This window comes from Rousettus aegyptiacus, unplaced genomic scaffold (assembly GCF_014176215.1).
Source record: "Rousettus aegyptiacus isolate mRouAeg1 unplaced genomic scaffold, mRouAeg1.p scaffold_m13_p_13, whole genome shotgun sequence".
Classification (NCBI taxonomy): Eukaryota; Metazoa; Chordata; class Mammalia; order Chiroptera; family Pteropodidae; genus Rousettus; species Rousettus aegyptiacus.
Genome location: NW_023416288.1, coordinates 43,732,478 through 43,758,178, shown reverse-complemented (window position 1 = coordinate 43,758,178; position 25,701 = coordinate 43,732,478). Strand labels below are relative to the sequence as shown.

Below are 25,701 nucleotides of genomic sequence, written 5' to 3'. Positions count from 1 at the left end.
GGAGCAGCGTCTGCTTAGGGTCACGCGTTTCTAATAAATAGTCAAGCTTTAACTGTAAGTCCCGAAGACAAAACCTGCAGGAAAAAACCGAGCCGCACAGACGTGTTTTAAACCCAAAAATGGACGTGTGTTTTCTCCCTCACGCACCTGTTCTCTGCCGGGGACGAAACGTCCTTATTTCTCCACGTCGTGGTCAGAACTCTCGAGCTCGCTTCCTTTCCCGGTGGCGGCCTTTCGTTCTTTGTCCCTAAAATAAACGAAACCCGGGGGCCGCGGGCCCGTCCCGTCAGCCCTGCGACAGGGACACGAGGCCCGGGAGCGCCTGGCGCCCCCCGTCACCACGCCCCTCCGTTGCCCCCGCAGATAACTACGTGGTGACAGACCACGGCTCGTGCGTCCGCGCCTGCAGCTCCGACAGCTACGAGGTGGAGGAGGACGGGGTTCGCAAGTGTAAGAAGTGCGAAGGCCCCTGTCGCAAAGGTAGGAGAGTGTCGTGGGCACGGAGCCGGCTCCCAGCGCCCGCCAGCCCCGCCCAGCGTCCACTCAGAGGAGACCTGAGCAGACCCCTTCCTTCGGGCTGGAAGCGCGTCCCTTCCTGGACGTTGGGCCCTGTTCTCGGGGTACCCCCAAGGCCAGCTTCACCCTACTTATCCTTTACTTCCTGTTTCGTTTTGAAAACGTTCAGACACCACACGACGGTGCAGTAACCGTATGGTGGACATCCCGGTGCCCTTTGAATAAACGCGCCAGTTTTTAATGTTCCGCCCCATTGCTTCCACGCCCTCCGTGTGCGTGTGTGTGCGTGTGTGTGCGCGTGTTCTGAACCATGTGGTAATTACAGATGTTACAGTTTCACCCGTATGTGTCAGCTTACGTTCCCTGCAAACAGGGACACTCTGAGTAACGAAGGCAGTTAGTTCCACATTCGTCCCGAGCTCAGCATCGACGCGACGCTATTTGCCAGGGTTCAGCTTCGTTGAGACCTCTCCCTCCTGTCCCAGTCGGTCGTTTTCAGCCGTTTTTCAGCCCAGAATCCAGTCGAGGCTCGTGGGTGTCCCTTGGAGGCCTGGTCTCCATCCTCTTCCTTTACCAAGAGCCAATGCTCGCCTCGCAGCCCCCCGCCCCTTTTTCCTTTTTGCTTCCGTGACCTGGGGTGACCTGGCATCGGGTGCGGCAAAGACTCCAGGCCACGTGTTCAGGATAGAGATGGCACTCGTGACAGAAATTCTGGGGTGGATATAAATTAACGAGCGAGCTCAAGAGTCTGGAGAGGGGCCTTTGAGACTATGTAGCAACAGGACACAGATCAAAGCGTTTGACTTAAGTAAACACCGCAGAAGAAAAGCAGTTTAAATTGTCTCATAAAAGTTATTACAGTCTGCCCTGTGTCGTAACATCAGACAGCCATTAAAAACCATGTTTGCGAATAGTTTTAATGACAGGACAAATGTTCACAGCGTAGCTAGTGGGGGCGGCGGGGGGAGCAAACTGCTAGCCTCGTGTGCGGCGTGATAGAACCACGGAGCTCAGCTGGAAGGCAATGTCCTCAGATGTGAATGGTACGTAGTGGAACTCCTGGTCACGTCGTTCCTCTTTATTCCTGTGTTTTCAGCATTTTTTTTAAATGAACACATATTACTCTCTTGATTAAAAAAAAAAAACAAAGCTATTTTTCCCTTCGGATAGAAGACAAAGCGGCAGCGCAGGTCAGGGCGGTAGAAAGGTGTTGAGGTTTGTCAGGGGACGCCGGTGGGAACCCCACCAGGCAGCTCTGCCGGCGGGTGCCTGCACCTTCACGGAGAGTCGCCAGGAGCGAGTAGACTCTGGAAGTGGTGAGGAGGAGACCCGAGCGAGGACGGCAGTGGTGTCTCCTGGAGCCGCTGTAACCCCAAGCCCGCCATGGCTCCCGGCACCTAGCAGGACCCCCATCCGCGTTTGTCGAGTGAATGAATGATGGCGTGGCGGTGTTTGTTGAGTGAATGAACGATGGCGTGGCGGTGACTGTTCTCATGGCCTCAGCCCCCTCTTCTGCTCCCCTCTGTCTGTGGAACCCCAGCTCCGCTTAATTCAACAAACGCTGCGAATGGCGTAAACATCTCCCTTCTCTCCACAGTTTGTAACGGAATAGGAACTGGTGAATTTAAAGACACACTTTCCATAAATGCCACAAATATCAAACACTTCAAAAACTGCACCTCCATCAGTGGGGACCTTCACATCCTGCCGGTCGCGTTTAAGGGGTGAGTCGCGGGTTAAGTCACTGGCGCAGAAAACCCCAGATCCGCTTGGTCCGCGGACAGCGACTGTCCGCCACTAACCGCTCCGCTCCTTCTTCCAGCGACTCCTTCACTCGCACCCCTCCTCTGGACCCGAAGGAACTGGACATTCTGAAAACCGTAAAGGAGATAACAGGTGCGTGCGGACGAACGTCAGCGGGAAACGCGTCTCTTACAGAGAGATGAACGCTCGTGTCCCTGGCCAGGAGAACATCTCTCCCGAGAGTCTGCCACTGACGAGGAATTAGTTCTCTGATGTTTCTTAAACAAGGAATTTCCCCTGCACGTGAGGGGTGAACACTCTAAGCAAAGACCTGGGTCGTTCGCCACTTTGCGTGGACGTGTTGGACCCCCGACCCCCCACCCCGGGCCAGGCCGGCTGCCCTGACGGCCCAGCAGCCTTCCTGGGCTGGAGGGAAGCGGGTGAAACAGGGTGGGCACGGCAGGGCTCCCCACCTCGTAGACCAGACTCCGCGCCCCTGCTCCCCGCTGATGGGCCCCAGGGCCAGCAGAACCCCACTTCCTTCATCCCTCAGAAGGGGGGGGACCTTTGACCTCAATAGCACGGTCATTTTGAAGACAGGAATCAAATAAGAAAAATAGGCCGACCTGTTTATATGCCATGACAGCTCAGTATATGGCCAATGTCGCCAAGAGCAGGAGCCCGCTCAGGGCAATCAGAGGTGGAGTCCAGCAAGGCCATCGGGGCCACGGCACAGGGGCACGGCCCGTTGAGGTGGGGGGCTGGGTGGTGGGGACTCCGGGGAGAGGCGGGGTGCCCACCAATGATGAAAAGAATCGAATCCGGTGTTCACATTTCCTGCCCATGCTATAGTCTCTTGAGAATCCTATAAGACTGTCTCAGACAAAATAAATAAATAACTTCCTAAGCAGAGCGTGTCTGAACCTTCCTCCTGCCTTGTAGGGTTTTTGCTGATTCAGGCCTGGCCGGAAAACAGGACTGACCTCCACGCTTTCGAGAACCTGGAAATCATACGCGGCAGAACAAAGCAACAGTAAGTGCGCCCTGGCCCAAGCCCGGCGGAGCCGCTCTAATATTTTCACCTTGAAATAAGACTTAGAGGAGTGAGACTTGTCAAGTGTTCCTCTCAGGATTTCCGCTTTTCCCACTCCAGCAGTCACACGCACACGCACACACACACACACGTGCACACACCTTTAACATGATAAGCGTAAGGATGAATTTTGTGCTGGGAAAGAATCCGGGAATCCATTGGTCAAACCTGCCTTGAAAACAGTCTGATTATGAGAACTGTTCCCCATAATTGACCCCCGAAAGGGCCATTTTGAAAGGGAAACCAGGAGAGAGGCGTCTCCAACGTATACGGAAGCTTCCGGCATCTCGTGCCTTAGTGACCAGCCTCTTCATTCGCTGCCGTCTCGGCCGGCCCGTCCCCTGACCTGGCGCCCAGGGAGCGTCCTGCCAGCGCGGCCAGGTCTCCTCCCTGTGCCGCCATCACCTGCACGGGCTGGCCCACGCCCGCCCCACGGCGCCCGGGTCCTTGATCGCGCCTCCGCGCCCTCCCCCGGCCTCGCTCAGGCCTCCCTGCCTCCGCGCTCCTGCTCCGCCCGCAGCGCCTGGCTCTCGGCCCCTGTCGTGGACTGCCCTGCCTCCCTGCTCCTCCAGGTGGCTCGGGGACCCCTGCCTTTAGTCCAAATAACTTTTCGTCCAGTCACCCGATGAACACGTATTGATCACCTTGTAGGATCCTAGCATGGTGTTGGGTGGTGAAGAAAATATCGTAGACCCTGCTCTAGACGCCTTCACGATCAGGCGCCACCTCTTCCAGGAAGCCGCCTCATCCTTCTCTCGACTGGCTTAGATGCCCCTTCGCTTTGCCTCTGCAGTGCCCATTATCCTATCCTCAGGGTGCCAAGCTAAAATCATCTGCTCATATGATTGTATCCACACTAGACAAAGGGATTCTTGAGAGTAGGAAACACACACATAACTTCCATAGAGTTAGTCACATAGTGCCTCAAATCTTTGTTCAGTAAATGGGTGGATGGCTGGGTGGGTGGGTGGGTGGATGATGGATGGATGGATGGGTGGATAGGTGGATGGGTACGTGGGTGGGTGGGTGGGTGGGTGGATGATGGATGGATGGATGGAGAAATGAACTTGTGACTTTCGAAGTCTATTTGGATGTTTGAGAGGTTAGAACATGTTCTCATTTCCCAGGCAAAATAACAATGCGATAAATAAACTAATGACATTCAGACATGTATTCAGCCCCAGTGGGATTAAAGATGCTACATGAATAAGGAGCTAGCTTTTCCCTGGAAGAGTGTAGAACACACGGTTTTCAAAAGCTACAGTGCCCGCGGTCGCGAGAAGGCGGTCCGTGGTCAATCCGAAGTGGTCCAGAAAAGCGAGGTCCTCGTGCGAGCGACGTCCCGTGGTGATCACGGTTCACGCTGGTTTCCTTCCCTCCCACTCAGCGGCCAGTTTTCCCTTGCGGTCGTCGGCCTGCACATAACGTCGCTGGGACTGCGCTCCCTCAAGGAGATAAGCGACGGAGACGTGGTCATCTCGGGGAACCAGAAGTTGTGCTACGCGGACACCATACGCTGGCAAAACCTGTTTGGGACCGTCAGTCAGAAAACCAAGATTATGAAGAATAGGAGTGCACGAGACTGCCGTGAGTACCCGCCCCGGCTTCGCCGCGCGGACGGCTCAAGCGCTCTGTGTATGTCGATTTCGACTGTTGAAGGGCCATTTCCAAACAGTTGACTCGCTTTTTTCACTCCCGAAGAAAGCGATGAAAAGAAATCTGTGTACTCCTAATGGTGAGATTGTCACGCGAAGTTCATCAGAACTATTTCTAGGTCATTCTCATTTCATAGGGTAAATCTACCTTGAGATTGAGCCTATCGATTATTTCTGATTTACAGAAGTAAACTCGTATTAATTGTATTACCTTGTAGCCATAGGTTCCTCTCTGCTCATTTCAGCCTCTAATGACTAGAGCTCACACGCGTGTGCACACACACACCACGCACGCATGGCAGGATGTCACACTGGCATGTCTTAGCCTGTGTCCCGGGCCAGAGCCAGCTTTGGAAGCTGGGCATGCACCATGGCCCAGCGCTGAGACCCGGCCACTGGCCGAAGCAGATCTGAGGTCCCGTCCCGACTCTGGCTTGGAGACCTTTGTCAACCTCCTCAGTGTTGTTAGGCTCTGGCTTCCTCCTCCACGAAATGGAGATGATAGTGATCCCCACACCAGCGAGCCACTGAGAGGACTGGACGAAATCCCGTGTGTACAGCCCTCGGGCTGTGCCTCCCGCGCAGGGCTGTGCCTCGCACATGGGGCTGTGCCTCGCGCACGGCAGGCAGCCCCGAGCCGACCCCGCCCGCCGCTGTCCCTGTCAGCAGTGGCGCTGGCCAGCGAGCACCGCCTGGGCCGAGGCCAGGCGCGCTCTGCACCCCATGGGGAGGAGGCTGCTGCTTGCAGCTGGCCTCTGGGGGCCCTTCCACTGTCACTGCCTCTTTCCAAGGCAGCTCCGGACCCCGGGGGACCCAGCCCCTCCCCCCCAGGGGCTGTGTTGCCTGGTCCCTCGGGCGGCCGTGCCGTCACTGACTCCCGGGGTTCTCTCTGTCTTCTCAGAGGCCGCGGGCCACGTCTGTCACCCGCTCTGCTCGCCAGAGGGCTGCTGGGGCCCAGAGCCAAAGGACTGCGTGTCCTGCAGGAATGTCAGCCGTGACCGGGAGTGCGTGGAGAAGTGCCACCTCCTGGAGGGGTGAGCGCCATGTTTTATCCCCTTTGTTTTGGTAAAATAATGGTAATAATAATAATGCTAATAATGATGATGACTTAGGATTGTTTTTATAGGTTTATAGCGGTTCAGTTCGGATCTTTCTCTTCGTCCCTTTTCCTTTGTCTTGGTTTGCTGGCCACTGTTAATCACAAAAGGCGATGAGCAAACCCTGTTCGTTACCGAATCCGCTCCGATCATTGATAAGCCTCTTTTTCTGGACATACCTTCCATACTAAGCGGTACGAAGTTCCCGAGAGAAATGGACCAGCCACCAGTGGTGCAGAGGCCAAGACCGCGCACCGTTCCTGACGCGACAGACGCGTCGCTACGAATCACAGTCCCTGATGAGTTTCCGTTTGGTGTTCAAGAAACGCTGAACAGGGCAAATCACTTTAAACATAACCAAGGACCAAGAGACGAACGCTCGCGTTATGCTTGCCGAGTTTATCTGCTATTAATAAAAATTATCAGTAGTGATGTAGAGCTTTGAATGACCACAAATAATGACGAGAAATGAATGGGAAAGAAAAAGTGAAGACTAGAGATTGGCAGGGGCAATTTTTAAAAGCTTTAAAGACAAAGGGAAATTTTGCGGTCGGAATTACGGCTGGCTCCCGGAAGCCTTCCTTCCTATTTCCCTGTCGGGGCCTGGACCACGGTTTGGGTCCAGAAATATGGAGAAGCAAAATGAAAAAACCTGGTTCGATGCTGCGGGCAGCCTTCAGCCGATAGGCTCGTTAACCTAACGGTCATTTGCATAATGGACAGTGCTGTTTCGATGAGCACGAAATCCCGGTGCAATTCTTACTGCTACAGATAGGCACGAACCTCACGTTTTTAGTCTTCGCCTCTCTTTAAAGAGACAAGGAAATTAAAATACGCGCATCCCTAGTGCCTGTGTCTTTCTGCGCGAGAACCGAGTCCAGCAGAGCCCACTTCCTCGGCAAGGCCGGCCGCCCCGGCAGGCTTGCTCACCCAGAGAGGAAGCACGGGAAACACTAATGTTTGCTTTAAGCGATGCCATTTGCCCGAAAGGGAAGACTCACAGGACACATTTTTGGGTGTAAACATTCCTTGTTCACGGCCCGGCGTGAGGGCCTGTTAGTCAGCATCGGCTGTCAGTCACGCTGTTTTCCTGTCGCTCAGACGTCGGCTTCCTGTGCGACACTGGGCCGCACGTCTTTGAGGGGGAGAGAAAGTATTGCAAGCAAAATGCATCCCACATGCGCTCCACACTCGCGGCATTGGGTGGCGGCCGCTGGGCAGACTCGAGCGGCTCTTCTCTGTTTCCGTGTGTATTGGTCTGGAGTGAGTGTTTGTTGCCGCCTTCACTTAAATATCCATGAACCTGAGAGTGGACGGCCGCCTCTCAAGGGCTATTCTCTTTTTCCCTCTGGTTGGCTTGCTTGCCTGAATACACCAACATTGCACCTGGAGGAAGATGGAGGGGAGGTGTTTTGGTGACAAACGAAGCGAGTATGTTTATTTCAGGAGAAGATGAGCAGGGACTCTTTTCAAATCAGTTTATGTTGCAGGGTGGTCCCAGATCCCCGACCGAAGGACTTTTACCTAAAATCGCTGTGAATTTCTGAGGGAGGTGATTAGTGTCGCCTGAAACTTCAGGCGGATGACCTTGGACTGTCATAACTGCCCGGGGTCTCGAGGGGAGTCACTGATCGGTTTCCTCTCTTGCCGCCTCTCTCCCAGTGAGCCCAGGGAGTTCGTGGAGAACTCCGAGTGCGTGCAGTGCCATCCGGAATGCCTGCCCCAGGCCATGAACGTGACCTGCACGGGACGCGTAAGTGACCCACTCGTGCGTCATAGGGACAAGCTTTCGCAGGTGGAGAGCCACCAAGGTGTCCCGACATCACCGGTAGCTGTTAGGGACAGCCGCCCACTACCCAAACAAGAGGCCGCGTGACCTCACAGCTGGGTTGCGGGGCTGGGATTGCATCAAAGTCCTTACACAACATGCCACCCAAGCGTCTCCTTTTCTGTCCCATGTCCCCAAACTAACACCGACTGCTCTCACCACGAAACAAGGAAGCCCGTGGGGGCCTGGGGATGTCGCTGGCCACTTTCCGCTCTTCCTGACGTCTGTCATCATCGCCTTATCATTTCATCATTGATTAAACATCATCAAGTCCTTCTTTAACATTAGTTTACAATTATTGGAAGGATTTTTAAAGAAACGCCTGGCAAGACTTCTCGAGATTCCGTTTCACAGCTACGTGTTCAGTAATGATCTTTTGGAGAGGAAGTGAGACTTCAGCATTCCACGTTTGACAGGCAGAATCGAATTCTGCACGCTGCACAGTGAATTAGGCGGCCACCTCTGCCCTTGCCTGGCACCTTCTTCTCACGGGACCAATGTGGATGGCGTTTTCCTAAATTTGCGTCAGCGAGTCTGGCTCCCTATGGGCCTCTGTTTAACCTCAGAAATGATATACGAAGAAGTCTGTCTGACCAGCGCGAGTATAAACACACACGAAGGCCCGTCAGGGTCGTTTTGACCAGGCGCGACGCCCACAAAGTACTAAGCAAAACGCTTAACGTATATAGTACAGTTTCTTTTATGTTTTAATATATATGCGTTTAAGGCCACGAGGACTTTACACTAAGCTGTTAATGGAGGTCACATCAAGCAAGCACAATCAATCACAGACAGACTTGCTTGCCACACCGAGAACGCCTATGTTATTTGCTTTTTTTTTCACGACAAGTATTTCAAGTAGAAAGTAGCTTTCGTCTAGTAAAAGAGACGCACCTGTGTAAACAAATGTCTTTCTCCGCCTCGGTGCAGGGACCAGACAAGTGTGTGAAGTGTGCGCACTACGTCGACGGCCCCCACTGCGTCAAGACCTGCCCGTCCGGCATCATGGGAGAAAACAACACGCTGGTCTGGAAGTTCTCGGACGCCGACCACGTGTGTCGCCTGTGCCACCCCAACTGCACCTACGGGTGAGTGCGGACTCCAGCCCTGGACAGGAAACCGCGCGGCGAAGCGTGTCCTGCCTTGCCCGTTCGTAGCTGTCAAACGCCACCTCCGGAACTCCCGGGTTAGACATTCAGAGGTTTGGATCGGGGTCGGGTCCTTCAGGCGTTTTGGCCCCGGGGTGTGACCGCGGCGATGACGGGCTGGTGGGCAGACCGTGGCGGCCGGCCCTGGGGGGGACGCCTGCCGGCTGTCATGATGTTCATGCTGCCGGGGCCCTGTCTTGCAGTGCCGGCATGTCCGGCGAGAAGGGGTACGTGACAGGGGGTGACGGCCTGGGTCCTGCCCGGTCTCCAAGGCCGTCTGCCTGTCTTTGCTGATGACCGGGATTCACACGGGAATTTTTCTATGGTTGTTCTACGGTTCACAGAAGGTGGCATTTCCTGGAATGTTCTTAAAGACACTTTTTTCTGTCAGCTAGTTGATCGCTGGCTGAGCTATTACTAAGGAAATCAAAACTATCTTGACTGCATTTAGCAGAAGCACTTTGAGTGCACATATCTTATTTACTGAAATGATGAATTTGGCGATCAAACTAGACTCCTCCCAGAAAGAGAAATAGATAACATTTCACGTTTCTTTGTGCGCATCTCGTCATCCTCAACCTTATTTGGAGCTGGTTATTCTTTCTTCTCTCCATCCACCTCTCGCTCGCTTCGCGGCCTCAGGCAAGCGTCTTAGCCTCCCTGCGCCTGGGCGCATGGCTCACAGGGTTTCTGTGACCTTGAGTGAGTCTGTTCAACGTGCTTAAAATAGCGCCTGGAACACCCGAGCCCCAGTCAGTGCTCACACTGGCGGGGGTACCAGGGCTGGTGGCAGCCGTGGGTTTTATCAACCGCCTCCGAGGTAGTGATTTAAGATTTCTCATTTTTTCCCTTTGGATAGATCAGCATGCTAGTCATACTGACCAATTTGCAAACTGTGCAAAGCATGGTATACACTACATTCTGCTAGTTTTTCACTTAATCTATTTTTCACAGTCCCCCCAAAGTAAGCAATTTTGGAGTCGATTATCTAAAACAGAATTATATTAGCCGCACCAAACAGGTGTCATGTCTGTCTTCCTTTTTCTGTCTTTTGGAAGCAAATGCGTATACCCGTCAGTGTGCCTCCGAGTGTAGGTCGTGGGCCTCAGGCAGGGGAGGCGCAGGAACTCTTCGGGCAGTTGGAATTTTCAATACATTCACCTGTGGAAGAAACAATGCAGAGCCCGCTGCGGGACAGCCACACTTGTGTCAAAATCATAGTGAAAACGGTTCCGTGAGGAAGACCAGAAACTGACTTTGTTCGGTGCTGGCACAATTTCCGTCACAGCGTAGACACTCAACACTAGTTGCCTAGCGAATACGCAAATGAATAAATGCATAATAAATGAGGGGTTAACCACCTCCCCCAAGCTGAGCTGCAGCGTGATTTCAGTGCTTGAGAGTAACCGAACGCACACGGCCTTACGGTTTCCTAAAAGCTCTCCGAGAAAAAGCGTTAAAGGAGAGAGTGACCGACAGGTGTGTTCCTCTTCCTCTTCCCACAGCTGCATGGGGCCCGGTCTGGAAGGCTGCCAGGAGAGGTGAGTGTCCCGGGGCCGCGTCTCACGGGCCCTGTGGGGGAAGCCAGCGCGTGCCATGGGCAAACGATGCTTTCCTGTGACCTCGTCTGGGTCCGACCCGCCTCGGGGCCTGCGCGAAGCCCCCAGCACAGGCCACCTGCCGGTCCCGCCCCCGCCTGCCGGTCCCGCCCCCCCACCCCCCACCTGCCTGCTTGGTTGGGGCGCTTCGTGGAGGAGGCGCGAGATGAGAGTGAGGGTCGGTCCCGGCTGCCCTGCGCCGCCGGCCTCCGACCGCCTGGGCCGCGCCGGTTTGGGTCTCTTCTTTCCCTCTTCGGCCAGTTGGCCGTGTCACAGACCTGGGCTCAGCGACTTCTCTGTCGGGTGACGAAGCCCCAGCCGGCGGGGGGGAGGGGAGCATTTTCTCCCGGAACGTCTTTTTCTCAGCTCTCCCTCCTTCAGCATTTCGGTTCTGAACAGCTGGCTGTGGTCGCTTGAAATGCTTCGAGACACCCAGAACTGGGCATTCCTGTTCAGAGAGCAGGGCAGAGCGGTATTGTCGATGAATAAGGACTAGAGCAGAACCTGAGTGACACCCAGGACACCTGAGTGCCATCCTCGGTCCCCCCAAATACTGGCCAGACCTCCGGGCACCGCTACCGTTGCTCCAGAGCCGTGTCCAGAGGCCCTGCCCTCCACGGCCCTTCCTCAGCATCGGCCACGGAAAGGGACCACCCCGCCCCCCCAACTATCTGGGAGACGTTAAAGACAGAAAAGGAGGTTTCTCGGAAACGACGACCCCCTCCCATCCCCACCTCTTCACTGAGCCCGAGAAGACACGACGGACTTTTCCCTATGTTTTTACTGCAGTCAACATCTCGGTAGTGAGGTTTCCGTCCTTTCTCCCCTGGGAAGCGGCCAGTGACCATTCTTTGTTATTTTTACTCTTTTTTTTTTTTCATTCAGTTTTCATTGGCTCCACCTTCCTACGGCTACCCATGTAACACATACTCTGTAGCAAATTATTCCTTATATCTTTCAATGTTCCCTTCGAAACAGTAACAACCCATTAATTCAAAGGGCATTAGTGAGAGAGATGGTGTAACAGGAGAGCCTTCTCCCCGAGAAAGTCTTTTAAGTAGCATTTTCATGACGTACATCTGACCCACTTAAGAGAAATTTGAAAGGACGATGGCCCATTTTTTATGTGCAAATGATGCTGCTAGTTAATCTGATATTTCTTATCATTTCCACCTGAAAAGACGAAGTTTGCCAGAAGCTCAAATGGCATAGACCCTTAATAACTTTTTTCCAGAAGCATAATTCCATTTTTCTGTTACATTTCATTCCAACGTGGAAGGGTTTTTTAAAAAATACATTTAACATTTGGCATTATGGGCCAGTTAAAAATTACCACTTTCAATACAGGAAACCCAAATGTCAAAGAGTGCCAATAATAATTTTTCTTTTTTAAAGGCCGTAGGTATGGTTAGACTGCCAAGGGCGAGTGGTGAAGTCCAAAGCTAAGACTAAAAGTGTTAGGGCTGAGTCAGGCGTGTACTTGAATAAGAAAAAGTAGCAACGCAGAGGAAAACAGCGTGTGGATAACAAATTTCAAGGACGCACCATCTTGCTACGGAGAACGTACACATCCCTTTCCTCACACAGAAAAGTCCTGCCGCCCTTGTCCTGAGTGACAGATGCACCTCTTGCTCTGCCCGCAGCTTTCTCTTCCGCTGGCTCTCTCCACGTGGACCACGGTGTTCACAGAGACGGCTGATCCATCCGTTAAGGACGTGCAGGCCGCCCACGAACATTCGATTTCTAACCATTTTCTTCTTTCGCATGCAACGCTACATTCATTCCCCCTTCCACCCTCAAAGCCATCTGGGGCCCTTGCTTGGTTCTCTGGGGTGCTTTTCAAAATGCCCCAGGATCCCAATGTTATCATGCACCCCGAACATGGCCCTCTTCTCATTCCAGCGATCAGCCACTTTGGGGGGTGGGAAAGGGAGCCTTACGTGTAGCAATCCAGGAGCACCCAGAGAGAAGCTTGTGCAGGCCGGGGGCACCCAGCCTCGGGCGTCTGCCTGCGCCCCCAGCGAGACTCCCTGCCATCATTACAGTCTCTCCCCTATGAGGGCGCAAAACACTAGCCAGACGGGGCCTTCGGGATGACAGGAAGCCTCCGCGTTGGCTTCACGGAGTATTAGCTGGACACAGCCATCTTGGCCCTTACCCAGTCAGCTCTCAATAATAACTTTATATAAAGATTCTCTACTCAGAATCTACTGACGCCAGTGAGCTTCAGAACCTGAGTTCTGAGGTCTACTCTCCCGGAAATCAGACAAAACCTCATCTGAGAGGTTTGAGGCTGCATGTCATCCCTCGTGTAAGGCAGTGATGGATGCTCTCTATGCAGAATCCTGTTCTTTGTAACCGCCTCTGAGCTCACCCATCCAGCATTTCCCGAGGCTAAGGTCCCATCCTGAAAGCCAAGGACCCTCCCAGGAGTCTCAGCATTACGGACAGGGCCCCTTCACCCAGCCCGGCCAGGAGACTAGACCTGTCTCGTGCACGTGGAGTGCTGGGCCTCCAGCATATGCAGACACGCTGGGGGGTACATACGAATTCCTATGAAAAGCATGACGAAAATCTGAGTCACTGTTTTGAATGACGTGTTTACTTAACCAACAGATTACGCTCTCTGAGATAGTTCGGTGTGTCAAACCCTGCGGGAGCTCTGTGAAATGCGCACCGTGAAATCTGACCCCCCTGTGTGTCTCCGCCTCGTTCCAGGCCCGGGATCTCGTCCATCGCCACCGGCATCGTGGGCGGCCTGCTGCTGCTGGTGGTGCTGGCCCTCGGGGTCATCCTGTTTCTGCGCCGGCGCCACATCGTCCGCAAGCGCACGCTGCGCCGGCTGCTGCAGGAGAGAGAGGTGAGCGCGCGGGGTGCTCAGGGTGCGCGGGGCGCCCCTCTCGGAAGCCCCGGGGGCCCGGTGGGAAGAAGGCCCCGCCTCTGCAGACTCGCCGTTCAAAAGTTAGCGTTGTGACTCTGTAATTGTGCCGGGATGCTTTATCTCGTGCTGGGGAAACCGGAAAGGGCCTCCGAATATCCAGTTACGAGCTAGCGTTTCTGGGGCGAGTCACGGCAGGTGGTCGCAGAGCCGGGTGCCGTAGGGACCGCGCGTGCGCGCAGGCGCAGGAGGAGGCCGTGTGGACATGTACCGCTGAGTTCCCTGGAGGGCACAGCGGATGAGAAGATGTGACTTCAGAAAATGCCATCGTCCCCGCCAGTGGCTGTTCCTTTCTGAGCTCTGCGCTTGTGTGTTAGGGGGCCTGACAGGCTACCAAAGGGACCGCCCAAAAAAATGTTCCTCGCCAGAATTTTCTCGATGCGGCGGGTTGGCCTGGACACAGAAACGGAGGTTGTGTGGTTGTGCCTCAGCAGGACCCACGTGGCCGGGTGGACCCCGCTGACACCCGCGTCCCCGGGGGCATGGAGCGTGGAGGCTGAGCCAGGGTCGCTCACGCTTCCTCCTTGTGTCCTGCAGCTCGTGGAGCCCCTCACGCCCAGTGGGGAGGCCCCCAACCAGGCGCTCCTGAGGGTCTTGAAGGAGACGGAGTTCAAAAAGATCAAGGTGCTGGGCTCCGGCGCATTCGGCACGGTGTACAAGGTGAGGGCGCAGAGACTCCGTGCCGGCGCTCGGGGAACCGGGCTGGGGGCCCCTGGCGACCCGGGTGGGCCAGCCGAGAGTCCTCGGCTACCGTCTGCTCTGTGTGTCACCGAGGATTTGGGAAATGCCAGCGTTTTTCCCAAGTTGTCGAGGGGAAATCTTTGATAACCACAAATAAGCTGTCTTATGAGACTTACACGCAGATATAAACACTGTTCTGGAAGATGGCATGGACCTTTTCGGGGGTGGTGGCACAGAGGGAGTCTGACGGACAGTCGCCTGCCACTGAGTGACAGCATCCAAACACAGCCCAGGGCAAAACAGCTCCCTCTTACTTCATTTACCTCTGGACCCACTTCGTGTGAAGTCTCATTGCAGTTGGGCCCAGAGCTGGTGTCTCAGGATTCAGGGTGAAATGACCCACACCAGCAGGAGCCCGGGATGTTTTAGTTTAACCGCTCTGACCCGTGCGCCGATGGCCCTGGAACGCAGAGCCGTGCTCCTTGTCCCTCGCCCTTCTGGACGGTGCTGCCGATGAAGTCCGTCCAGCCCCCAAGTCGCACCTCGCACGCTGCGGCGGCCGCCGGCTAACATGTCCCCTCTCTCTCGGTCGTAGGGACTCTGGAACCCGGAAGGCGAGAAGGTCAAAATCCCCGTGGCTATCAAGGAATTAAGAGAGGCCACGTCTCCGAAAGCCAACAAGGAGATTCTCGATGTGAGTTTCTGCTGTGTCCTCCGGGGGCCTCAGGCCTGGGCATCAGACGCCCCCTCGTCCCCTGCTGGCCTCAGACTCTTTCCATTGTCACATTCTGGGTGGTCACGTGTCGTGTCCTTTTTCTCCTCTAGCTCTGGTTGGTATGAGCCCCTCTCGGGCCTTCTCTTACGGAGAAGACTCGCCTTTTCCATTCTGCCGTTTCCCCGGGGATAGGGACTGGCCATCACCGGGCAGCTGCCAGGGCCTGGTCTCAGTGCCAGCTGCGTTCCGCACATGCTCACGCCGGTGACGCTCCGGTGTGGAGGTTACGCTCAATGTTTTTTTGATGAAGAAGTGGATGCAAAAAAAAAAAAAAAAACCCTGCTTGGGTAGGTAGGTAGGGCTCCAGAGCTTTGTTTCTTCTGACTCTGAAACTCGTGTTCCTTTTGCTCCATCACGTTGTCTCTGAAACGACTCTTCAGAGGTGCCCGGAATTAGCAGTGGGGGGTGCTCAGTGCTTCTCCCGAGAACGAGATGCTCAGTGGTCTCCGGGGTCTGCAGACGACACGTCACTTCGTGCAGGAAGTCTTTGGGACTTCCCGCAGATTCTTCTTAGGCTTTGGTTTTTAATTCTGTTGCATTTTCTCCCCCTTCCGTGGACCCTGACTAGCCAAAGAGGGGGCTGCACAGTCTTAGAAAGAGGCGGCTACAAGGGGCCCCCCGGGGTTTGGTGGAGCCCACTTCAAGCAGATAACTCAGGCAGACCCAGCGTCAGAGCCCTGGGGTCTGGTGCTTACTGCTGCCCCAGGACAGAGCCAGCCCATGAGGAGGCGAAGGGGCTCAGCCCTGTGTCACAAAAACAGGAAAATGAGCGTTTATGGACTCAAAAATCTGGGGAGTTTAGTTCACCTTACAGCCAAGGACGAGAGTCAGATGCGCGGCTCCCCTCTCCTGCATGTGACCCCACAGAGCGTGTGTGCAGCCAGCGTCAGGCAGCCTTCGCTCCCTTTAGCGAGGACAGCCCCACCGTGGCACACCTCTAAATGAAAGGCGACGCCTTAATACGGAGCAACAGAGCATCCCCTGCGCCGCTGATCCACTCATCAAACAGAATTATCGTTCGCCGTAACGGTGGGCAAATGAATACGACGTCTTGTTAACACAGCGTCAGCTCCTATCAGCGTCACCGCGAGAAACAGAGTGGACGAGCCATGTGTCAGGTCCCCTGCCTTGTGGCACTAGCTGCCTCCCCTGTGCTGTGCAAAGGAAGATCGCCCTGTGGAATCTGCTGACTTGATCCGTTTCTTCCTCATTGGAGACATTCCACTAAAATTTCACAAAGTGCTGCTGAAATGCAAATTTCCACGATACGTACAAGGCAGAGTGAGGGAGATTGTGAAGACAGTAGCTACGTTTCGGGAAGGAAGTAGTTTTCACTGAAAAGGGGTCCCCGAGCCTCTAAAACTAGAGGAAATCTGCTTTTGTGGGGGCAGATTTAGTAAGAAGTAGAAGATGGAGGAAATAAAGACCCCGCGAGGCCAGGCACCTTTCTTCAGACGCTCGTACAGACTTATAAACGGTTCCACTCGGCCATCCTCACCCAGGCAGGCCCTGAGACCCAGCACGCAGTGCCTAGGTTGGCCTCTGGCTTAAGTTACCATTGGCGGCCTAGTAACTGCTAACGTTTCAAAATGTTAAGGGTAGACACGTGCCTTTTGCTGATTCTAGTGGAATCTTTTTTTCCTAATGTTTAACATAAAATGGCTCACGCATGAGAAAGACAAGCAAGAAAGAAAGAACCAAAACGTATTTCAGCAATGGGGACAAGATAATAGACTTTCAAGGTCACCAAGCCTCAGACACACCCCGCCGGGTGACTCTGGCGTCGGCCTTCAGGGCCCCTGAGCACGGGCTCGGCCTGCCAGCCCGCGCTCAGCTGGGCTGCGCATTCCGAGGCAATAGCAAGCGTGCTTGCTGTGGGTCACAGTGCGCCTCGGAGATTCCAGGACAAACAGCTCAGAACAAAGCTGACTTCAACTTGTGCGCACACCGCTGGGGACGCATAACCGAAGGGCGTCCCCACGGGCCCGGAAGTTGGGGGTTGGAAGTGATGGCCCAGTTCTAATAGGATCGGGGACCCGGCAGGGCCGCACAGGGTTTTGGGGCGGGCACCCACACACGTGCCCCGCTCCGACCCCCGGGGCCAGGGCAGCTCCTCGCGGCCCCACAGCAGCCGGGCTGCTCACACTGCTCACGCTGCTCATACTGCTCGGCTCGCCCGGTTTTCCCTCCTCCGAGATGAATCCAGTGTGCTCCGCATCCAGAGCAGCCGCCGCCCGAGGACGGCCTCGGTGTTGTGGTTGTACCGCTTCCCAGACGTGGGAGAGACGTGATTTGTGCTTCTCTGGCAGTTCTATGGCCTATTAATTTTTCCATGGACTTCCCGGCTTAAATTTAGGGCAGGCGATGGAGCGGGACCGCGAAACAGACTTCCATCGGTGGCGGGCGAGCGCCGTGCGTCCCCGGCTCGGTGGGAGGCCCGCCCGGCGGCCACCCGCACCGCGCCCTGCGGCCTGGTCCGCGCTCGCTCGCCAGGCCCCCGGGCTCCTCTTCAGACGAGGAGCAGCGGCCTCAGCAGAAACGCAGGCACAGGCCCTGCCCAGCCTGAGTCTTCGTGGCTTAGGGAAGGGAAGTTGGAGTGTCCGTAGCTGTGCAGCATCTGCTCTTGAACGTCGCGATGCGCCGCTCACAACGTAAGAGAAGCGCAGACTGCGCGTGAGGGCACAGCACCCCGCCCCCCTCGGTCTGCGTCCTGGCGAAGGCGTTGGCTCCGGTAGGAGGAGCCGCAGATTGACAGCGGGGGGTGGGGAGCGAGGCCCCTGGGCAAGGCCCGGGGAAGGGACAAGGCCAGAAAAGGGGCTGGGCCTGTCTGAGCCCCGCCCCCTGCCCCACCTGTCTCCGGCTCACACCGCCTCCCAGAGCGCCCCTGCCGGTGCCCCCACTGCACCCAACAGCTGCTCTCCCCCCACGGAGTGGCCGGCATGTCTGCCGGACACTCCGACCTTTCCCCCCGCAGGCTGTGTGGTCCCCTTCACCTCCGAACGAAACGTCACCCTCCCCTGTTATTTAAAGGGAAAGAGAAAGAATTTATGCGTGGAAATCGAGGCTTTCCTGATGCTCATTCAGACAGAAGACAGGGCCGCGTTGTGCGCACAGCCGTAAAGAAGACCAGCTTCCTCGGCCCGGGAACAGCAGAGGGGTTAAAATAAGGCCCGGACGCGGACCTGCGCCAGACGAGGGCTCCCCCCGGGCCAGCCGCCGGTTCAGGGGCGCGGCGCCTCCCGCGGGGCGCCCGGCTTTTCCCTCCCCGAGGCTCAGGCCGCCTCCCGTCCATCAGAATGACTCCCAGGGAGCCCGTTGAGGCTGCGTCACTGTCCACGTCAAAGCCTAAAACGGGGCCCCCGCGGGCACCCGCAGCTCCCACACTCGGAGACGTCGAATCTCTTTTAACCGGCGGTCGCCCGGGGCAGAGCCTGGCAGGGGTCGCTCGCGAAGGACAGGCCCGGGGGGCAGGGGAGGGGGGTGCGGTCACCAGCTTCGCAAGGTGCCTGGTCGCTTCGCAGCCTCGTCTGGCAAAGGCCCCGTGGGCTCGGCCCCGTACGTCGCCCCAGCGTCTCGCGGCCGGCTCGTCCTCCACGGGTCGACGTTGGGGAACTGAGTCACGTTGGCGCCTTTCTCCTGGGAGAGGGTGCGCCCCCCCCCTCCCGCGGGGCCCTTCCTGACGCCCGCCCCGCCCGCACAGGAGGCGTACGTGATGGCCAGCGTGGACAACCCGCACGTGTGCCGGCTGCTGGGCATCTGCCTGACCTCCACGGTGCAGCTGGTCACGCAGCTCATGCCCTTCGGCTGCCTGCTGGACTACGTCCGCGAGCACAAGGACAACATCGGCTCCCAGTGCCTGCTCAACTGGTGTGTGCAGATCGCCAAGGTAAGCCCGGGCGCCGCGCCCGCCCCCACGGGCCCCGAGTCCCCCCGGGCGGGGCCGCAGCCGCCGCGGCCAGCTCCTCGCGACCCTCACCCCGGGACGGTGCGCTCGTGCGCGACGGCCCCGCCTTCCTGCGGAAGAAGTCGGATCGGGCGTCGTTTGCGTGGGATCCACGCCAGTCCCGCCGCACGTGGACAGACGGCTGCTGCCCGGCTGCGTTTGGACAGCTCCCCTCTGTCGGGTGCTCGGCGCGGGTTGACGTCTGCGTTCTTGCTTCTCTGACGGTCTCTCTGGTGAGCACTGTGGTGGGACAGGCGTGTCGCACCCCGACGGGCCTTGATAAGGAGGCGGGAGAACCAGCCTGAGCCTCGGGGCGGATGCAGGGTCAGCGTGGCCACGCGGACGGGCCGGGGCCGGGCCGCGGCCTGGCGTGCAGGTCGAAGGAGGACTGGCAGGTGCCGCTGCCCCGACTGGGCTTGGTCCGGAGCGAGGGAGGGGGTGGCAGTGCCGACGGGCACCAGGCCTGCGCCCAGGGATGGGAACAGGACGGCGAAGCAGGTGTCTGTCTGTCTGTCTGTCTGTCCGCGCGGCCTCAGGAGGACTGTTAGCGCCACCTCAAAGCTCTGCGTCTCGCCCCGGCCCTGTGTCAGGGATTCGCGGCCCAACCTGCCGAGTTCTGTTTCCTTCGACAGTGGGCGAACCTCGCGCGGCCAGTGTTGGGAGAGAGTGGGCGGCCCCGCTCGGAGCCGGCATTGCCGCTCGTCGCCCTCGGGCGGCGGTGGGGTGCGGAGGGGTGCGGCGGGGAGCAGACCGTCCCCCCGGCCCGTCCCTTCCTCATGCCTCACGTCACCCTGGTCAGTAATGGCAGCCGATCCTGCAGTCGCTCCCAAGGGTGCGCCGAGCCTGCTCACTCCGCTCCCCGCCTCCGTCCTCACGGGCCTCCTCCCCTGTCCGTTTCCACGCAGCCTCTCCTTGCTTTGAAAAGACACCGATCAGCCCTAAACCCGGGATGGCTTTGTTTCAAGATCTTTGACTAATTAGACCTGTGGAGCCCTATGTCCAAATAACTTCACATTCTGAAGTTCCGGGCAGATGTGGAATGTGGGGGGCAGTGAGGGAGGAGTTGGGGAGCCCCGGGTGCATTCGACTGAATCTAGAATTACTCCTGAAGATCCGCTCACGTCCTGACTCCCGAGCCCAGACATTTCCTTGGCTTTCGCCGCTGATCATCCCGCCACGTAGGAAGCGGGAAGCCACGCCGCCCGCAGCTCCCGGCGGCGTCTTCTCCTTAGCGCAGTTGCTCCCTGCGAGGATCTGACGGTCACTCGCTCGCTCGAGTTTGTGCCCACGCGCCCCGCGGGGCGGCGAGCTCCCCGGGTGGCGTCCAGCGCTGTGCACACCCCTGGCCAGCTCCTCCCGCCCGGCCTGGAAGGCCCGCCCGCCGCGGGTCAACATGTCGCCGCCAATGACCTCGTGCCGACGCCGTCCCCACGAGGGTCCACAAAGCCTCGGGAAGTCTTGCCCTGCACAGAGCTGGGCTGGCGGTTCCGGTCGCTGGACTGCGGATGCCCCACGCTGGCCGCGTGACCTCAGGCGCGCGGCCTGGTGCTGCGGTGCCGTCTCGAGGGCTGGGAATGGGACTCCGCCGTCTGTCTCCCCGGTCGGTGAGGCCGACGCGCGCGGAGGGCCTGCCACACGGTGGCGCTCAGGCCGCCCCCTTCCTCCGGCCCTTTCCCCGGAGTTTGGCTAAACTGGGCTGCGGCGATGACGACACTCTAACGCGCGCCGTCGTTCCGATCTGGTTCTGCACCGGCTTCAGGCCGCGTCTCCTGCTCCCGGGTCTCCTCCTCCTCGTGAGCTCCCTCCCTCGCTCTCCTTCGCAATCTTACGTTAGAATCCGCCCGACCGCGGGCGTCCGCAAAAATGGAAATTTCCTGAACCCCCCAAGCAGCCTGCTGCAAGCATGGCGAAGAAAACACAGAAACGGGCCGTTCTCTTTGCGGGCGAGGCCTCAGCCACAGTGCCGGAGGCTCCTGGGCCAGAAGGCGCCCTGAGACAGGCCACCGTGTGCGACGCTCCTCACGGATTCAGCCCCTTCTTTAAAAGCCACTGTTCTGCCTCTCCTGCTTGGTTCAGCTTTACTTTGAGTCGAAGTCCTTTCCCCCGGTGGCTCTATGTGACCGTCACCGTCTCGTTCATGAGAGAAGCCGCGCTCCGCTGTTATTTCAGGGGCCGTGGTGATGCGGTGTCTGCCCCCCAGGGAACGGGAAATCATGGTTTCCTTGATCGCAGAGACAGAAGTTTGCTCTTGGTTTAGCGGCTATTTATCCAAGTGTTAAACAATTTTCTTTGTAAGAGTTTGAAGTGAAACTACCCGGAAGCACTTAGTGGCTGACCAGAAACTAAAACTCCAGGCCTTTTCCAAGTGGGATTTATTGACTTGTAAATGTCCTGTGTTGATTCAGCGAAGCATGGGCTGTCTCGGGAAGTTTTCTAAATATTGAGAGAAAGCTGGCCACCGTTGTGCAAGTTTATTGTCCAGGCAAAACTGCTAAGGGAACAAATAAAATCACATCACCCGGGACAAAAGGAAAAATGGGGGGAAGGTCAGGTCACGATGGGGAGCACAGAAGGAAGCCACGCCCACCGCCACACATGGCGGACGCTCCATATAAAAAACTCCATCACGGGACCTTACGGAGACGCCCCCCGCCCGCCAATCAGAAAGATCGTAGTGTCCTGAACTCCTGGCTCAGGAGGTCGTGGGTGGCTGTCACTTAGCGGCAGTAACTCACGTGCTTCAGAAAGCATCGCTTCTCGTTCTGGCCGTACGAGCCCACTCAGATTCGAAAGCGAATAACGTGGCACGGCAATGTCATGAAACCTCCTGATCCAAAAGGTCCCGGCGTCGCTTCGGACCGGGAAATGCCGCGACGGTGCCATGCTCGTCCCTATGGCCACCGCAGTGGAGGTCAGTGCGAAGTCCTAGAATAAACAGAGCTGTCTAAACTGTGCGCAAGCTACGCCTTCCCCAGCCTGTCAGACTCCAGAGCCGCCTTCTCCCCTGCCCCAGATGAGACCTCGCAGGATCGCGTTTTCAGACAAACGGTACGAGGTTAAGAGCCTCGCGAGCAGGCCCCGGTGAGGTTGGGAGACGGCCGGCTGGGGAGCAAGACGGTCTCAGAAAGAAATTTATGTGAGAGCAGCATTCTCTGGCCGCGCCTCTGTAAGCACCAAACTTTGTTAAATCTGCGTGAGATAAAACTTAATAAGGATGAACTGCAAGAAAAATTCAGTCCAAAGGATTCGTTTTTCAAGTATATTTTAATGTAGGAAAACGAAGGCACAGGTGTTTAAGTAACTTGCCAAGGTCTCAAGCTAGCAAGGAGGAAAACCAGGATTTGGCCCCAGGCGGCCCTGCTCCCAAGTTCATGCCCTTCACCAGCAGCTGGCACCCCGGCTCGGAGCAGAGGCCCAGGCCAGTGAGCGGAGCTGTCCTCCGGTCCCGCACGTTGGGAGGCGTGGTCAGTGCCACCGGACCTCCCTGGACTAGGACATCCTAACACCTCTGTGCGCCTCCGGAGGGCAGGAGGGTGGAGGGGTGAGCCACGCTGCCTGGTCGCCACCAGAACCGCCTGCCAACCTGTCTGCCTCCCGTTTCCTGCCACGTCCCCGTGGTGGTTTATGACAGAGAACAGAGCGACTCGTCGCAGGAGTCGTGGGGTGCAGCAGCCGCTGGGAACGCGGAGCCTGCAAATGTCGCCCGAGCACGCCCCGTCCTCTCTTCTTCCGCCAGCCTCATGCCAGAACACGTCCCTGTCCTCCCCTCTTGGGCCCTGAGCTTCCAGGTTGGCTCCGCAAATTCCCTTTAACCTCCTTGAGGATATCAAAATCCATCCTAGCTGTCCTGTCGCAATTAACGAAAGTAAATATGTCGAGCGAAATTGAAATGAGAGTCTCGGGGAAGAACCAGGAAATGAGTTTGCCGAGAGGCCCCGGGAAGGCCGGCCGACATTGCTTCCTGTGGCGTCTCTGCCCAGATCCTGGGAGTTTACGAGCTCTTATCTTTGGCGACTGGTTAAAGTGTAACCCTGCTGGGCACCGAGGTGGCCTCTCCAACTGCCGCTGGACCGCGGGACCGGCGAACAGCGTTATCAAAGTTCAGATGCATGTGGTGTCCTCGTCCCAGAGTCCTCTCTGCTCGCGCCCCCCTGGCTGAGCAGCCGTGCGCCCCAGGACACCTCAGCTGCCCCATCCCCCCTGTTCCCCCTCCCCGAGCCTGCTCTGCAGACTGCTGTTCAGAGAGAGCACCACGACCTTCTCCAGTCACTCTGGTCCCCTGAAGACCCGAGAAGCGGGGTGTTTACAGGAGACGTGGACCTGCCCAGCAGCACAGGGCCCACGGGCTGGGCTGTTAGTTTTTTATTTTGTTTTATTTTGTTCTGTTTTGTTTTATTACCTCCCAAGTAGCCTGTGGGCAGCAGGCGAGTTTCCCTTGGAAGCAGGAAACTGAGGCCACGGTCCAGACCCTGGGCCTGGGGACTCAGAGGATGTGGTCTGCGGAGCACCACCCCAGCCCCGGGGTGCTCTGGGTCGGCTCTGGGGGTGGCCGCGAGGCTGCCAGCACTTTCTAGAAGAGTCTTCTTTCTACACAGCAGTGTTTGACATGCCTGGCCACGGGCAGCTCGGAACTCTCAGCTGCTACTATTACTCACTCGGCCAGCCGGTCATCAACGAGCGTCCCTAAGAACGCGTCTGGCGTGCCGGACCCTCCTCAGGCCTTCGAGGAGGCAGGATGGACGTTAGTGAGGGTGGTTACACGAGGCTGGAAACGCCCTCTGCAGGCCTCCCTGGGGCTTTAACGAACTCGCAGAAAACACCTTTAAAGGGAGAGAGAGGGTCAGGGAGCGGTGACAGGTCCCCTAGCGTGGGTGACGCAGGAGGGTGAACCTCCCTGGCACAGGCTCGAGCCGCACCACGCCCAGAGGGGGCCCTCGGCGCCACGCAGGGAGGAGTTCCACCGCGGGCCGGGGTCACAGGCGAAGGAGGGTTTGCCGGGGACGGGACAACGGCCCACAGACAGGGTGAGGTCTCCGCGTGGAGTCAGAGAGAGACCGCCGGCGTGGAAAGGGCCGGGCATATACACGTCTTTCGGTTTCTGTGGAAGATTACTGATCATAGTGCGTAAGGAATGGAACGAGCGGCTGGGTTTATCTTCAGCCTGGGCAGCTCGGTCTTTCTCGTCTTCCGTTCGTGGTGGGGGTGAGCCCTAAAGATACGAGTGAGCAGGAATCGTCCCTCGTTCTCGAGGTCCCCGAGGCCTGGCCTGGGGCAGATCGGCGAGGTTCAGCGTAACCACGCGCGGGGCAGGCTCCGAATTCCGCTCGGCTTGAGGTGCGGCCAATCTGTGTAGTTCCCATGCCTCTTTTGTGTGTTACTGGGATGTGCGGTCGCTACTGTGTGCATGCACACCACCTGCGCAGCACCAGCCCCAGAGGACGCCGTCGGGAAATGTCTCAGAGAGACAGAGAGACAGACAGAGACAGAGACAGAGAGACAGAGAAGGGGACACGTCTCCTGCACTGGCAGTGAGTCGTGTGCCGTGGAGCGGGAAGGCCCGGTGACAGCGAGCGGTCCCCGCTCCGACGAGCGCCCAGCCCCGCGCGGCTCAGCCGAGCGCAGGGCAGGCGGGCAGGCCGGGCTCGGCTCTCGCCGTCGCTGTCCTCCATGCGGTTCGTCTGGGTCTGAAACTCGAGCAACCGGGTGGAGGAAAGTTAGCGAATCAGCCGCTGGCTGTAGCTTCGTGTACTCGCTTCTTCGCCTTCTCGTCCACGCGGTGGAGAGTGTCTCGCGTGTGCGAGGCGTGGGTTCCTGTGTCCGTCAAGGGCAGTTCGGGGCCGGGCCTGGAGCGCCCCCGCCCTCAGCCCTCGGCCAGTCCCCGACTCCCGTGGCCCCGCGTTGCAGGGCATGAACTACCTGGAGGACCGGCGTCTGGTGCATCGCGACCTGGCCGCCAGGAACGTCCTGGTGAAGACGCCGCAGCACGTCAAGATCACAGACTTCGGGCTGGCCAAGCTGCTGGGCGCCGAGGAGAAGGAGTACCACGCGGAGGGAGGCAAGGTGAGGGCGGCCCGCGGATGTGCCCGCACCCCGGCGGGCGCGCAGGCGGTCCCGGCGGTGCGGGCGAGGTCGCAGCCGCCGCCCTGGGCTGGGGCCCGCGAGGCAGGGGTCCCAGCGGCTCTGGGAGCAGGCCGTGCTGGCAGGGTGGGTAGTGCCGACGCCTCCAGAGGCCAAAGGCGGTAAACGAGTTCAGCTCCACGGCCCTGTTAGCCGGGGGGAGGTGCCAGCGCCACCTGCAGGACGAAGCGCCCTTCAGAGCAGCTGGGCCACGTCACAGCTGATGGTGGCACCCTGCCCCTGGGGGGCACCTCAGCAACACGGCACAGACAGTTGCCTGAGTCATCGCGAGAGCTCCCAAGGGTCTCTGTGACATGCCTGCACTGGCAGCGCTGGAGTCGGCCCCCCCAGACGGGTTTGGGGGCTCTCCAGGAGTCACCCCCAGCAGGGAGGGGCACGCGTCTGCTGATGGGCCCCCCGGAACGCTCGCATCAGCTGTACCCCCGCTACGTTTCACTCTGGCCTGCGTGGCTCCAAGCAGCTGGCCCTGGCAAACGCCCGTGGACACGGGGTGGGCAGGGCCACAGGGCAGGACCAGGCCCCCCGCTGCCAGCACGGGCACCCACCCA

At 57.7% G+C, this 25,701-nt stretch overlaps 1 protein-coding gene across 2 annotated transcripts in view; it reads left to right on the top strand.

Moving 5' to 3' along the window:
* The window catches only part of EGFR (epidermal growth factor receptor), a 138,206-nt gene that overhangs the window by 99,696 nt on the left and 12,809 nt on the right, over positions 1 to 25,701 (top strand). For both annotated transcript variants that reach the window (XM_036230509.1, XM_036230508.1), the window contains exons 8-21: positions 364 to 480; positions 2,114 to 2,240; positions 2,339 to 2,412; positions 3,202 to 3,292; positions 4,740 to 4,939; positions 5,909 to 6,041; positions 7,767 to 7,857; positions 8,863 to 9,020; positions 10,586 to 10,621; positions 13,397 to 13,538; positions 14,154 to 14,276; positions 14,893 to 14,991; positions 18,773 to 18,958; positions 24,920 to 25,075. In XM_036230509.1, the coding sequence (XP_036086402.1) occupies positions 364 to 480; positions 2,114 to 2,240; positions 2,339 to 2,412; positions 3,202 to 3,292; positions 4,740 to 4,939; positions 5,909 to 6,041; positions 7,767 to 7,857; positions 8,863 to 9,020; positions 10,586 to 10,621; positions 13,397 to 13,538; positions 14,154 to 14,276; positions 14,893 to 14,991; positions 18,773 to 18,958; positions 24,920 to 25,075 (1,733 nt within the window). The remainder of the gene's footprint in view (positions 1 to 363; positions 481 to 2,113; positions 2,241 to 2,338; positions 2,413 to 3,201; positions 3,293 to 4,739; positions 4,940 to 5,908; positions 6,042 to 7,766; positions 7,858 to 8,862; positions 9,021 to 10,585; positions 10,622 to 13,396; positions 13,539 to 14,153; positions 14,277 to 14,892; positions 14,992 to 18,772; positions 18,959 to 24,919; positions 25,076 to 25,701) is intronic.